Source organism: Sphaerodactylus townsendi, linkage group LG06, assembly GCF_021028975.2.
Source record: "Sphaerodactylus townsendi isolate TG3544 linkage group LG06, MPM_Stown_v2.3, whole genome shotgun sequence".
Classification (NCBI taxonomy): domain Eukaryota; kingdom Metazoa; phylum Chordata; class Lepidosauria; order Squamata; family Sphaerodactylidae; genus Sphaerodactylus; species Sphaerodactylus townsendi.
Window position 1 is genome coordinate 99,977,567 of NC_059430.1, and position 14,302 is coordinate 99,991,868.

The following is a 14,302-nucleotide window of genomic DNA, read 5'->3' on the forward strand; positions in this document are numbered from 1 at the left end:
TTAGCTGGAATCAAAAGTTGGGGGAACAGCAGCTACAAGCTCTCCCACTGCCACACATCTACAGCAAAGCAGCTAAGAAGCATGGTGATCTTTGCTTTCTGTGATACTTCTGAGGAGCAGGATGTGAGGTTGGGGGTGGCTGTCCTCCGGGGTAGGAAAAGTGTTGGGTTATGCATTCCCGTGTTCCCGGGTGTAACATTTTCCCTTCCTCAAGGTTATTTAACTACACTTCTCATAAATCTGCCAACACCACCTATCTTACTCCACATTACTTCGGGCTGCAGGCGACTGCACTGGCACAGAACCAAAACTGTAACATTTCTTTTTTTTAAAAATCCACAAAACTGGGATTGGGCCAACAGCTAATTAGAAACGGTAAGGTGTTAAAAAGAGGAGGAGGGATTTGAGTTATTTTCACACTTTACTCGAGTACACTTAATTCATATTCTGATCCAAAATAAAGCCCTTAATTGTGCACGTTAATTATTTGCATATGTGTATTTGCATAATAAAATGTGGTCTAAGCAACCCTGCCCTTGCATCTTTTATTGTCTGACCTCTGCCACGTCTCTGTTTCCTCTTCCTTTTAGCAAAGTTCAGACTGGACCCCGGCGGTGCAGCGCCTGTCCTAATAGCTTACGAAACTTTGCACGCATTGAGTACGTCGACGCAACCCATAAATAATCAAGAACAATTAGAGATGGGCAAGTTCCGTTCAGCACAATTCAAAATGGGCTGTGTAATTAGCAAAGTTCTCCCTGCCTCGTAATGATGGCTCATGCAGGCAGATGGTAGCCTGTGCATATCTAAGACAGTACTGGCCTCTGGGAGATGGTAGTTTGGTACCACATCCGTGACTGAAACTGCAGCACACACAGATGTGGCCTTTTCCAGATTGATTATTCGCACCTGCGTAACACCCATTTGCCGGTTTCACAGCGATCAGTAGGAATTTTATTGAGAGGAAGGGGGTAACACTGAAAAGCATATGCTGCGGGTGACTTGTTCGATGAACACATGTGTGCAGGATTTTTCCAACTCAGAAAAGTGCTTCTGAGGAAATGGCACTTGATGAAGCATTCAGGGCCATTAGAGTCGGACAAATGCGTATAATTATAGCATTAATTATGAATTTCAGCGCCGGAACTATTTAATAATAATAAACTACTTCTGTTAACGACAAGGAGGAATTAAGGGGACAGTGGTTAATGGAATCCCACTGATCGCTCAAAAATGTTGCTCTATCCATCTTGGAGGACAAGATTTCAGAAAGCATGGCTTTTTAGCTTATTCCAATGATCATACAGGCTAGGGACCTAGAGTTAGGCTTTCTTTAAAAAGCAAACAAAAACAATGCACATACAGGGAGGGGGTGGAGAGGCTGAGATTCTCAGGCCTCTAGTTTTTCTAGTTACAAAACTCACACATTTCTAATTAAGTATTTGCACACTGCATAGTCTCCATTCGCCAAAGCTATCCACCTCCTTAATAAAGCTACTGGTTTGGTTCCCCTCACTCCGTGCCCTCCCTCTGCGACTCACACATTTCTATCATAATGGTTGGCAAAACGGTTCTACCACATTCTGTAAACACAGATGGGAATCACGCCACACTTAATCAGGATTCCTCTACTGCAAGACATAACTCCTTGGTGTCAAAGGGCCATGTCGTTGTCAGAATGTGGAAGCCAGAGACAGGCTGAGAGACAATCCTTACCGGTTTTCCTGGAAGGCCAGATCCTGGGATCCCTGGCCGGCCTGGGAGTCCTGGTTCCCCAGCAAGCCCTTCAGGTCCGACAAACCCCGGGTCACCCTAAAATACACACGTGGCTGTTAGTAAGAAGTCCATCAAAGTAAGAAATCTACCAAAAGATAACATTTTCCTTGAGGGTGCTTCATGACCCTAATTAGAATAGCACAGTACCTTCTGGCCTTTGGGTCCCACTACACAAATCTCTCCAGGCCGCCCCTGGATCGAAACAGAAAGTGCGATTTATTAGCATCATCACACTTTATGGGGTCAATCCCCTTGTTAGAGAATTCTGAGCTTGAGCGAGGGACCTTGTGGAGTGAGTCTGGGTCCTTTGCCAAGTGAATTCACCTGTGTGTGTTCAGGTCAAGCAAAGAATTCTCTGACTTGCAAAGATTTGAAAGTGTTGTGTAGGCTAAGAAAAAGAGGAGCCACACAGGCCTACAATATGTGAAGGAAAGAGAACCTCATTACACAACTTACGTCACGCCCTGGGGTTCCAGGTTTGCCTTGAAAGCCGAAGTCTCCCTTCTCACCTTTCTGACCCTTTAGGGGAGGATGGCAAAGGACTCTGTTAGTCATTATCTTACATGTGGCCAGTTTTTTGACTAAACCACCCAAGGCATCCCACTGAAGAAGGTGTTGACATTCTGTGAGACTTGATTCTCTCCCAACCATCAGCTGCTTGGGGGTGATAGGCATATTCTGCTTGGGGTGAAAAATACCTCAAATCAGTCCAGCCCCCACTCCCATCTGGAATCGGGCAGCCCCCTTGCTAGCATTCTAGTATTGGTGATACAATCACAACTTGAAGCGCATCGCAAGCTATTTTTAGTTGACACAGTTTGCCAGTCAGATGCTCAGGGTAGGTCACACAAAAAAAATTAAAACAACATCAATGTAGCAATTCTCCATAATAAAACAAGCCAGGGGCATAAAAATGGGGGGGGGGGGGGCAACATTTGGCAGTCTAAAATGATATTCATATAACAGTCTTCTGGCTAGCAGCAGACTGTAAAAACGACTAGAAAAGATGGAATACCCCCCATTAAGAAAAATGTTTTGTCCTGACGCACAAAGGGTAATATTTAAGGGACCGGGGCAGCCTTGATCCTGGGGTGGGGGATCTAACCCTCCAGAGACCTTTCAGTCCTCCAGTTGCTTTACCACAATTTCTGTAGACCCCGCCCCCCCCCCTTATTCAAATTCCAAGAAGGAACTTCTTGCAGCAAAATCACTTATCCAGAGATGCCAGGAAAACAAATTCATGTGGGTCATATTCCTCTGAATGTGTACTGCCACTGTCATCCTAAGCAGAGTTGCCCGCTTGTCTGAAATCTAGGAGCTTAGAAAGGCGTAGCTCTGCTCAGGATTGCATTGCTGTCCCGTAAAACTAATATCGTACCTTGTGTCCAACACTTCCGGTCAATCCAGAGGGCCCCTGTTTCACAACACAAATTTTTGTCAGTTATGTAAATGTTTTTAGGCTGACCTATTCTTAAAGGTTCAGGAGTGGTTGCAGCAAGTCCATTTATTTCTCCAACGTGTTAGTATCTCATTCTGCCAAAAAGCTCAGGCTGGCTCTCAACAATAATTGAAATAGACACCTTTAACATTAAAAAAACTAAAGGAGAAAATAGTCCCCATGATCACAGGCACTGGGGAGGGCAGAAGACGGCTTGCGGGGAGGCCAAGGGGGGCGGCGCCTGCCTGGGCTGCCTGCCTTGGAGCCCTGCCCCCAGCCTCCCTGAAGGCCAGCTCCAGGAACCGGCCTGCAGGGAAGCTGCGGCGGGGGGGGGGGGGGAAGGCTGGGCTCAGCTGCGGGCAGCTTGGGCGGGCCCTGGGGAAGCTGGGAGCCAGCCTGTGGCTGTGGCACACAACTCAGCCAGCAAGCAGTGTCCTGGCAGGGGAGAGCACCGGGAGCTGGCTAGGTCACCATGCCGCGGGAAAGGCCGGGTGTGGGGACCCGCCTGGTGCCCCCCCATGTGATGGAACGGCATGCACCCCTGGTCTCCACAATGACCAATGCTCTTCCCTACAGGCCAAAAGAGTGAACTGATGGCCTGGTGGTACCGGCTCTTCCAGAGCAGGCAGACAGAGCTACAGAACGCCCAATTCTTAACCAATATGTGAAGTTGTTAACAACAATAATAATATATGCTACTCTGAGGAAAGGGAGGATAAAAATGCTGCTACTATTAAATAATTGGAAGAGGAAAACTGGAACAGAGAATGGGAGAAGGGAGAATGACTTCTGGCCACAGTCCCCTGTGGCAAGGAAGAGTGAAGTCTGCATATTGCCTGGAATAACCAACCTTGCTCCGCATCGCTAGGAAAACCTCTCTGCTTTCTTGCATTCAAGAGATGAACAAACACTGCAGGATGCGGCTGAGTAGACAAAGTCACAGCGCCATGTGGAGGCCTGACTACAGGATGCTGTAATTAAATATTTACTATTCTCAGCATAAACTTTGGCCCTGCACTGCACACTGTCTCCATGGCCTTCATTCAAATAAGCTGCTTTCCCTTGGGGGGGGGGGGGCAGAGTTCTAGAAAATGTCCTTAAGCAGCAAATGCGGAGATGGTAAAGCATGAAGCAGCCAGTTAGCAGAGACGACAGGAGGGCCACTAGGGGCACAGGAGGTCCCTTGACAGTCCCAGCTGCTTCTGCCGATAGCTGCCTGAGCTCAAGCGAAAGAAATGTGCTGTAGACATTCCAACTGCTCCAATTTACCGGGGGCAGTCTCAGCGTTCCAGCACCTGTCCCTGCTAAATCACTAGTCCCTGTTCACAAATTACACTGAATGTCCATCTAATCTGTGTACAATGTATACTTGACTTCTTTTTATATATGCACTAAGTAATTCTTACATGATGTTCACCGCTTGCATAACTTGTCTGATTTAAATCCCCCATTTATCCAGAAAGGGTCCCTCGTTTCATTTGTAAAGCAAGCAAGCGTTGGCCGTTTCTTACAAACAGGTATGCACGTACATGTCATCTCTGTAACATGTAATAAGGGGGATTGTCTTTGTTATTTCATCTCTGGAGGGAGAACTTCTCATGTCCTCTAGACATTTGGTGGTCTTTTTCGAGCTCCAGGTTGCAGCCTCCTCTCTTGACTCAACAAGTAAGAGGGCGATGGTCCCTTAAGTACTGACAAGACTTTATTCTAGCAAAAGATTCCATGAATTAGGGCCCACTTCCAGTGGTGGCATTCAGCAGGTTCGCATCACTTCAGCAGAACTGGTTGTTAAAATGGTGCTTGTAAACAACCAGTTGTTAAATTATTTGAATCCCACCACTGCCCACTTCATCCGATGCCTGTAGTGGGTTCAAACTCAGCATAACACCCACTGCAGGCATCTGACTAAGTGGGCTTTAGCCAGTGGTGGGATTCAAATACTTTAGCAACCGGTTCTGGTGGTGGGATTCAAGTAATTTAATAACTGGTTATTTACAAGCACCATTTTAACAACCGGTTCTGCCGAAGTGGTGCGAACCGGCTGAATCCCACCATTGGCTTTAGCCCCCAAAAGCTTCCACGGGAATGAAATCTTGTTAGTTTGCAAGTGTCACTATAACCATGTTTATTTATACTGCAATGTATTAATAGGGGTCTCCTTCTCAATTTATTATCGAAATGTTAAATGTCTGGAGGGCTGGTGGTGAATGAATCTCGATTCTTGGGCACACACATGTAAATGCAGGCACAAATAGCAGGGAACAGCATCTCTTCAATCTCCCCTGCTGTAATAACCACCTGTCCAAATAGTAAACACTACTCATTATATTTGAGTTGGAGCTGCTCCATAATAAGCTATTCAGATCTAAAAGGCCTATTTAATATTGAACTATCAATTTACTAACACACCTCGCTTCAGCAGTCTGTGCAGAGTAAATAAATGTGTGTACAGGTGGAGTAGGAAGGGGCTCAGCGGTGAGAAAACATGTATTATGAATGTTACTACTGTCACCAATGAAATGTTGAAAGGTGCAGCACTAGGAGACAGACAGGATAAAAGAAGAGGGCTGACTTTTTGCAACTGGTCTTCGGTGTAGATATTCCTGGAGATACAGCACAGGTGACTTTTAAATTAAATGTTTATTAGTTTTCTTATTTTTCCTGTTATAGGGCAAATATCTTCCCTCTGCAGAACCCATGGATTTAGCACTGAAGGACAAGGGAGGAGAAATAGGGAGAGCTAACAGCTGGACTGGGATGACAGACGGTGCAGGATAAAAGAAAAAGAACATCTGTGTAGGTGGGTGAACTGATAGAATTCTACACCAGGTAGCTGGATCATCTTTCAAACAATAGACCTCTAAGTGCCATATTCTGCAAGGATTTCTGAATATGGCAGCCAGGGGTTTTTTTTCATACTTGTTCAGCGTTACCCTCCTACATGATCCCTCACTCCAGGTTCAAGCATCACTTTTGTGCCATACACCAGTTGCAGATGCAGTTGGGCCTTCCAACTCTTTGTTTAACTGAAAGTGTCTCACGAAACCAAGCAACATTTAATGAGTCCTTTCCAAGCTCTTTAGCAAAATAGTCTGGGCTGCACATGTGCACGTGTGTGTCTGACACTCGCTGAGCATGATGGGCTGGTTTCCAAGGGGAGAGAAGAGAGGACAGGACTGGGAAAGCAAAAAGAACGTACGTCGAGTGGCTTGCGTTTGTAGACCCGCGCTTACCTTTTCTCCACGCTCTCCTTTTTCTCCCCTTGGTCCTTCGGCACACTTCAAACAAGAGAAGAAACGAACGTGTGTGGGTTAGGTCAGCAAAAGAAGAGAGAAAACAGTCAAGCAAGCATGTCTTTCTTCTAGAGAGTGGGAGCAGCTCACCTGTAGAGGAGCTTCAGGTGAGATCCGAACACAGTCTGCACCCTGCAGAAGGAGGGAAACAAGCCTCAAGACAAAGGATCTGGGTTTAGCTTGGATGTGCTATTCCTACCACACTGTGGTTCTCCACTGCAGGACAAAGGAACTACAGAGGAGTGGCAAAGTCCACATGAAGGTAGAATAGGCTTACCAAGTGGGTGCTTCCAGCAGATGATGACATGCCTGCATTCTCCCACTCCCAGTAGGAGAAAAAGGGGAGATGGGCATGACATCTGACTCAGAAGTCATGTCACTTCTGTGGTTACGCTCTAGAAATTGGCCTGCTCTCTATGGTTTTCAACCATAGAGATACATTGGGATTCCTAGAATATTGTCTGGAAGTGAAATTACTTCCAGGTCAGATGCAAACCCTCCCCCCCCTCCCCCAAACCTTGCCACAGAACTCTCCCAGAGGTTACAAGTAGAGGCCTAGCGATCCTAGGTAGTGGTTAAGAAAACTACTCACACGGTCACCTCTCTCTCCTTTGGGTCCATATGCCCCAGGAGGTCCACGTTCACCTTTTCCACCCTGTGTGAGAGAGATGAACCATCTTCATGCTAGTAAGAAGCAGCAGAAAATGTCAAAAATATTCTTCTCCAAAAGAAAACACAGCCCCACATGTGGTAGAGCCAAACAAACATTTCTACTGATATCACTTGTATGTACAAACAGTTTTTAGTATATATGTCTTCTAAGGAAATCCTTTGAATATCAACATAATCCTTGCCCATTTTCCCCATTCCTATATCCAAGTAGGATGAGGAATCTGGGTTTGGGGAGAAATAGGTCACGAAATATGGGTCATGCAGATAGAATGGCAGAAGGAGCTTCTCCCAGGATCTGTTGTGGTAGATCTTCAGCATCTGGATATCGATCAGCCCAAATCTTGGCTGCAGATCTTAAGCACTATTCTAACAACAGAAACTGGCCTTCCTGGATAGGCCTGCCAAATGGCACCCGCCCACCGCCCCCATCTCAGAATGATCACACGCAGACACAGATCTCACTAAATGATAGAAATTATATGAGAAATTATAGAAGTCAGACTAAGACACCTGCAACATTGTTGGTGTCTGGAATCATTATGGCAAAGTGTTACATTTAGGGGGCTTTTCGGACTACACAATTGAAGTGTTTCTTATATTGCCATTTAAGAAGAAGAAAAGTTAGATTTATATCCCCCCTTTCTCTCCTGCAAGGAGACTCAAAGGGGCTTACAAACTCCTTTTCCTTCCCCCCTTACAACAAATACCCTGTGAGGTAGGTGGGGCTGAGAGAGCTCTGAAGAACTGTGACTAGCCCAAGGTCACCCAGCTGGCGTGTGTTGGAGTACACAGGCTAATCTGAATTCCCCAGATAAGCCTCCACAGCTCAAGTGGCAGAGCGGGGAATCAAACCCGGTTCCTCCAGATTAGAGTACGCCTGCTCTTAACCACTATGCCACTGCTGTTTTTCCTTTTCAAAACACTAAGCCATAGGAAGTGTTAAAAGACATGCAAAGTAGAAACAGGCATATTTAGGTTAACCAGACAGGTAATTTCATGGGGTGTTGGCAACACAAGCTCAGGACACTGGTACCCAATTGGGGATGGGGTTCAGGCAAGTAGTCGAGGTCAGAGAGGGTCTTATATATCACAGAGATCAAAGACCTACCTTTAAGCCAGGAGAGCCCAGTGTGGTCTGAGGAAATAAATATAAAAATGCATTTGATCAAGACCTTGAGCACTTCCCTACACTCAGAAGTAAAATCAGGAATCAGAGAAGGCTGAGAATAGAGCTTTCAGGCTGATGAAATGTTTACACTATAAGGGGTTGTGAAACTTTAGCCTAGGGAAAAGAAGATTAAAAGGCGACATAACAGCCCTCAAACCTAACAGGCTGCCATAAAGAAGATGGAGAGTAACTCTTTCTCACTTTCCTCCAGGGAAGGATAAAAGGAAAAGAGAGTTAAGTTGCCAGAAAGAAAATTTAGGAGGGCTATCAAGGAAAGAAAATGCCTTGACTGGAACTGTAAGAGATGCTGTTGGGCAGTGGAATTACCTGCTAAAGCATCAGAAACCTGGCAGATGGAAGAGCTTAACAGCTCTTAAGGGTTGGGTCCACACAGGTGGCTAAATCAGGGGAAGGATAAAAGGTCAAATGTCCCCGGGGGGCAGCCATTTAGGCACGTGGGGGGCAGAAAATCACCCCCACACCCCTCCTCTTTCCTCGGGGTCCATATACTGACTTCAAGACCTGGTGCAAATTTTTTTTGTTTGGTCCTGGTAGGGGAGGATGGATGCCCATATGAGGAGTGGTGGGGGGGCAGAAAACTCAAAGATTTTGCACTGGGCTACATTTTCCTTAGATACACTTCTGAGGCTAATTCTTAGTAATGGGTGAACTTCCCTCATCGCAAATCTCGAACAGGTCACCAGCTACGAGTGTGAAAAAAATATCTTTTTTACATTAAAAGTTCTAAACTGTTGTTCATAATCACAATCGATTCAACATTATATACCTTTAACAGAATGTACACTTTCTTCCTCACTTCAATTATTTAAAAAAACGCTTTTAAAAGGAAAGCACTAAGATTCCTGACCAGTAACTTTTTTTAAAAAAAGGCCTTTTGTTGAAAAATAATTCTTTTTAGAATTGTAGACATTTCTGTGCAATTTAAAATATTTCAAATATTTCAAATGCTTGTCATATCCTCAATTTAAATTAAAAGCAAAAGACCATTTTTCACAAGGGCTAGTTATTAACACTGGAATTTTACGTGGAGCTTCTTTCTCCAGAAACTTTCCAGAAAATTCTGAAGAAACACTGAACAAATTTAAGATTGAGAACTCCCACCCTGAAAAACCAACACAACTGAGCAGCATAAGCTGTTACAGTGTCATGCAGGAAGTGCAATGTGACCCACTATAGCTTATTGCAGTGGTGGGATTCAGCCGGTTCGCACCACTTCGGCAGAACTGGTTGCTAAAATGGTGCTTGTAAACAACCAGGTGTTAAATTATTTGAATCCCACCACCAGAACTGGTTCAAATAATTTATTTGAATCCCACCACTGGCTTATTGGTAACATACACTTTTCTGGCTGGTCCCGAGGTACCCTCCATATTAGCCAGACAGAAGCAGGCAACTCAAAGGAAGGAGAGGAGTTGGAGGACATGAACTTTGATCTGCAAATATGATGGAAGGATATGGCATCACAGTTCTTACTGATCTCCGCCTTCCCCTGGCTCCTCCCTAAACACAGCCCTTCCCAGGCACTGCCCGCAAGCTGGTGCTAGCAATCCAAGCCTGCATCCAGATTGAACCCCTAGCTGGCAACATTCTTGTTCAGAACCCGGCTCTGTGTTCAACTCATGAAAAAAAGCCATTACTAGACATCATGCAGCATTAGGCACTTCAGATTAAAAAGTAACCAAAGTGGAATATCACTTCTATCCTTTTAAAATGGATAGAAATTACCGGGAGTGTGTTGCCAGGGCTGTCTTAGCCAGTGCCGGGAGATTTTGTGGGCGGTGCTTGGGTTGGATGGGGCTTAAGGAGGGTGGGACCTCACTTCCAGGTGATGATCTAGGAATTTTCTCTAATCTCTAAGATCAAGACCACAGAGAAATGCAAAAATCCCTAGAGCACCTCAAAGGAGGCAATTGGTTGGCCATTTTCCCTCCCATTTCTCATTGAAGGTGAGAAAACGAGAAGCCTGTCCGGCCTGCTTTTAATACTGTGGTGCAACGCTAGAAAACTGGTAATCAAAAAGACTCGGCTGCTTGTGTACATGTGCAGTCAGGAGCAAACACAAAGCAACTGGAAGAAACTGTCCAAACTGATTCGCTTGATTTGCGTAAATAGGAAGAATTCTGTTAAGTATAAACACAGTGCTGCCAAGATGATTGGAACTCTATTGTAAATAAGAGATCAGATACTGGCTGCCTTCTGGATTTGCTGGGCTAGATATGTGCTGAATGCAACTTATAAAGCCATATACAGAAGTTCTCCGGGGCTTTGAGAAACCTCCAGTTTAGCTTCTGACTTGGAATGGGAAAATGGGGAGTGTCAAGCCCTTGATGAGGTGCGTTTGTGTGTGTGTGCAAGCAGTGATTGGCGGGCTGCTTTTGACTCAGAAAGTCATTGGCTGCCTAGGCCCCTCAGTCTGGCTGGCTGAGTCCACATCAAGATACAGGGATCTTGCCCTGAGGGAGCAGCCACTGTTATATGATTTTTATTTAAAAGAAAAAGAAAACAGGCTCTACTCTTAATGGAGTGCAAGACAGTGAACTGTCTAAGCAGCCATAGACAACCCCACACAAACACAGTTGTGAACAAATTCTCCCAGATTTTTTGCATCAGTTGCACACCCCCCCCCCTCCAATTGAGGTTGAGGGCTCAAGCAGAACAGCCCAACACTGTATGCTAAAAAGAGGACTTGCACAGAACAATCTGTGACTTTCCTCCCAAATGCCAGCTCTTTCACAGACTCCCTTGCAAACTGCCTGGCAGCTTCAGAGGCCAACCCTGTCGAGCAGCCACTGGATAAACAAGGAAAGGGAAAATAGCACGGAGGAGCAGCTACAAGGCAGGCCTCTCCCCTCCCTACCCCACTCCCTGTGCCCCCACCTCCTCTTTCATCCACGTGCCCAAGCGGTTGCCATAGAAACCCTTGCTAACATCTGGAAGGCATCAGATATTTCTTCAGTGAGCCAGATGTTCCACTGGATGCACGCCAGGAGTGACAGGAGGAACTGGGGGATTGGGAGGAGGGGATAAAGTGGTGGTTTGTTACAGAAAGCAAAAGGGAGGGGGAAATGGTTGGAAACCCAGCAGGCTGTTGCAGGTAAACGGACCAGCAGAGGGGAGGGGGGGAGGAAAGTGCAGGTTCCAGGGGAGGGACCCACATCTGAGATGAATGTAGAAGTCTATCAATTGCCTCTGTTGAGGTTATAATTCTGCAGTTGCTGCGAAGTCTTTTGAGTCAGTAGAGCAGAGACACCAAAGTGGGAAGATCTAAGGGCCCAGCCTCATACCATTTGAGGCCTTGTGCAGAGTAGGAAGTTGGTCATGTGATCTAGACATCACTCTTGGCTGGGAGTTCGAATCAGTCACTCCTCTCATTTGGAGCACTGAACATTGTAATGGGAACAGAGGAAGCCCCGACTGGAAAATGGTCATGGTGGTGCACCAGATGCAGAAGATGTGGGTCAGTGTTTCCAAGTGGACTCATGGTGTTTGGTTAACCCCAACAGACCTCCCTCTGTGATACACCTCTGAAGATGCCAGCCACAGATGCAGGCGAACGTTAGGAACAAGATCCACCAAACCACGGTCACACAGCCTGGAAAACCCACTAGAACCACTCCCTGAGATTTGTTCATGTCAAGTTGTTAAAAGCACAGGAGCCCTTCCCAAAACAAACAAAAAAGCTGGCTGAAAAAGCAACCTGAAATTTCTTCAGCTCTCCATAAACATGAGAATTTGCTGTGGTTCCTTGTGGTGTGGAAAAGCTGCTTTGCTTTCTAAACTCTATCACTTCTTCCCATTGTTCTAGTCCAGAGTCAACAACATGGTGCCTATGGGCCAGCCAAACATATTTTTTGGCACCTGCCAAATGTTTTTAGGAAGTGAGTGGCACCAGGCAGGGTTTTTGCCCAGCAAGATTTCTGACTGACTATTGGAGATTTGATTGTCCATGGCAATCATTTTGCATCTGGCTCCACCTCTTGAGGCAGCCATTTTGTAGCAGCCATTTTGTTGCTGAGCCTACCATGCTGTGTCAGAATTCCAAATGTGCCTGTAGGCTCAAAAAGGTTGGGACCCTTGTTCTAGCCTCTGTCCTAATACTGAAACCAGTTCCAGTACTGATCCCCCTGGCAGATGTCAAAATAGACCCTGTTCTTTCAGCACCCAAAGATCCCAAGTTGGAACTATTCAGCTTGAGCCATCTTCCTCAGTTTTAGTTATTGTTCTCCCTTTCTCAACCCACAGTTTCCACGGAGACCACTCAGAATGATATTTCCTGCCTAAATGACTTGTGTGTGGGTGTGTAAAGCTCTGCCTAATCGCAGCCAATTTATGGCGACCCCATAGGGTTTTCAGCACAATAGAATTACACAACTGTACTGGTGATGGATCCCACTGATCACGGCACATAACCAAGCCCCAAAGCATAAGTGAAGAACCATCTACTGTAGGTCTGGTTCCTGGCAGTACAGATGGAAGGCAAGAGAATCTAGATTGCTTTCTGAAGCTGTAAGGTACACCAATTGCCCTCTTGAGCTAGCATTCAAGAGATACGCTGGCCTGCCTTGTCCAAAGCCCATAAGGAAAATAATGAAAATCAGCACCTGGACTTACATTTGCATGTTGCAATCTCTGTGGACATGGGGGACACTGCAAAAAGAGATAATTATAAATTAATTATTAAAAATATGCACACACACACATAATCTGCTAAACACACACACAAACGTGGAATAAAAATATTTATCCAAAATAGCAGGTGGTGGCACCATCTGAGAAGAGGCATCCCATCTCCTTTTATACAGGATGGCAGGGAAGCATTCCCTCCAAGAAGGGAAAATGTATCTTCTCAGTGTCACCTCTTTCTTTCTTTCTTTCTTTCTTTCTTTCTTTCTTTCTTTCTTTCTTTCTTTCTTTCTTTCTTTCTTTCTTTCTTTCTTTCTTTCTTTCTTTCTTTCTTTCTTTCTTTCTTTCTTTCTTTCTTTCTCTCTGTATTGATATTAGAGGTATTTCTGTATTTTAAAGAGTTAGTTCATGACATTCTGATTGATGGACTTGCTAAAGCAATCATTATTAATCGTTGGTTAGCTTACAGGAAAGACACGGAGACTGACTGGGGATGTGAAGCAAAACCTTCTTGGATTCGCTTGCAAAACATGACCACTTTCTCTTCAGTTCAGCAATGGAGGGAAAGTGAACTGCTGTAGGAGCTGAATGGGCCCTGTGTCCTCGCTCTAGCTAAATCCTGAGCATAACTAGACTATTTTATTATATGTGAGGGTTTGTGGCTTAACCACCACTTCCTTCAGCCAAACCAATTAAGTGTGAGATGTTTCCCATGGGAGGGGCAGCTTGACAAAAGCCAAACCCCAGGCAGACCAAGGCATCTGAGAGCTTCTAGGCAGTCTCCTTCGACCAAGAGCAGCTGTCAGAAGGGCTGGGATGCTCCCTTACATGCTACTGGCAGGAACTCTGGGATGGTGGAGGGATCCCATTCTGAATATACTAATCTCCAAGAAGCAATACAGAAGAACACAACACCTCCTCCTTCAGTTCTGTCAGTTTGTGGCAGCATCCCCCCTGCTTGGTAACAGAAATGGTCTGAATGGGGAATTAAGGCCTTTCTGTCTGCACGGTTTACCACAGATTGTCCCAGTGCCTTGTGTCTTTCTGCAAAATCATTTTTCACACCTCCATTTCCCCTGTCATTTCTCCCTTTGTCTCTTCAGCTGCATTTATTCCACACACAACTGCTGAAAATGTATCATTCCTGATGGTAGCGGGATGTCATCTGTGATGCAGAAAAACTACTCTCTCTCCTCTTATTCCTTCTGCACAGGCACACTGCACAGTTACATCGAAGCAGCAATTCAAAAAAGTGTCCCAGCCTTCATTTCTACCACTGAGAACTAACCACACAAAATGGAAATTAAAAAG

At 45.4% G+C, this 14,302-nt stretch overlaps 1 protein-coding gene across 1 annotated transcript in view; it reads right to left on the reverse strand.

Annotated features, from left to right (window-relative positions):
- COL16A1 (collagen type XVI alpha 1 chain) overlaps positions 1-14,302 on the reverse strand; it is a 156,694-nt gene that overhangs the window by 79,413 nt on the left and 62,979 nt on the right. Inside the window, exons 10-18 of the mRNA XM_048501613.1 lie at positions 12,980-13,015; positions 8,288-8,314; positions 7,100-7,162; positions 6,598-6,639; positions 6,448-6,492; positions 3,155-3,190; positions 2,233-2,295; positions 1,924-1,968; positions 1,717-1,812 (exon numbers count right to left, since the gene is read on the reverse strand). Coding sequence (XP_048357570.1) covers positions 1,717-1,812; positions 1,924-1,968; positions 2,233-2,295; positions 3,155-3,190; positions 6,448-6,492; positions 6,598-6,639; positions 7,100-7,162; positions 8,288-8,314; positions 12,980-13,015 — 453 coding nt within the window. The remainder of the gene's footprint in view (positions 1-1,716; positions 1,813-1,923; positions 1,969-2,232; positions 2,296-3,154; positions 3,191-6,447; positions 6,493-6,597; positions 6,640-7,099; positions 7,163-8,287; positions 8,315-12,979; positions 13,016-14,302) is intronic.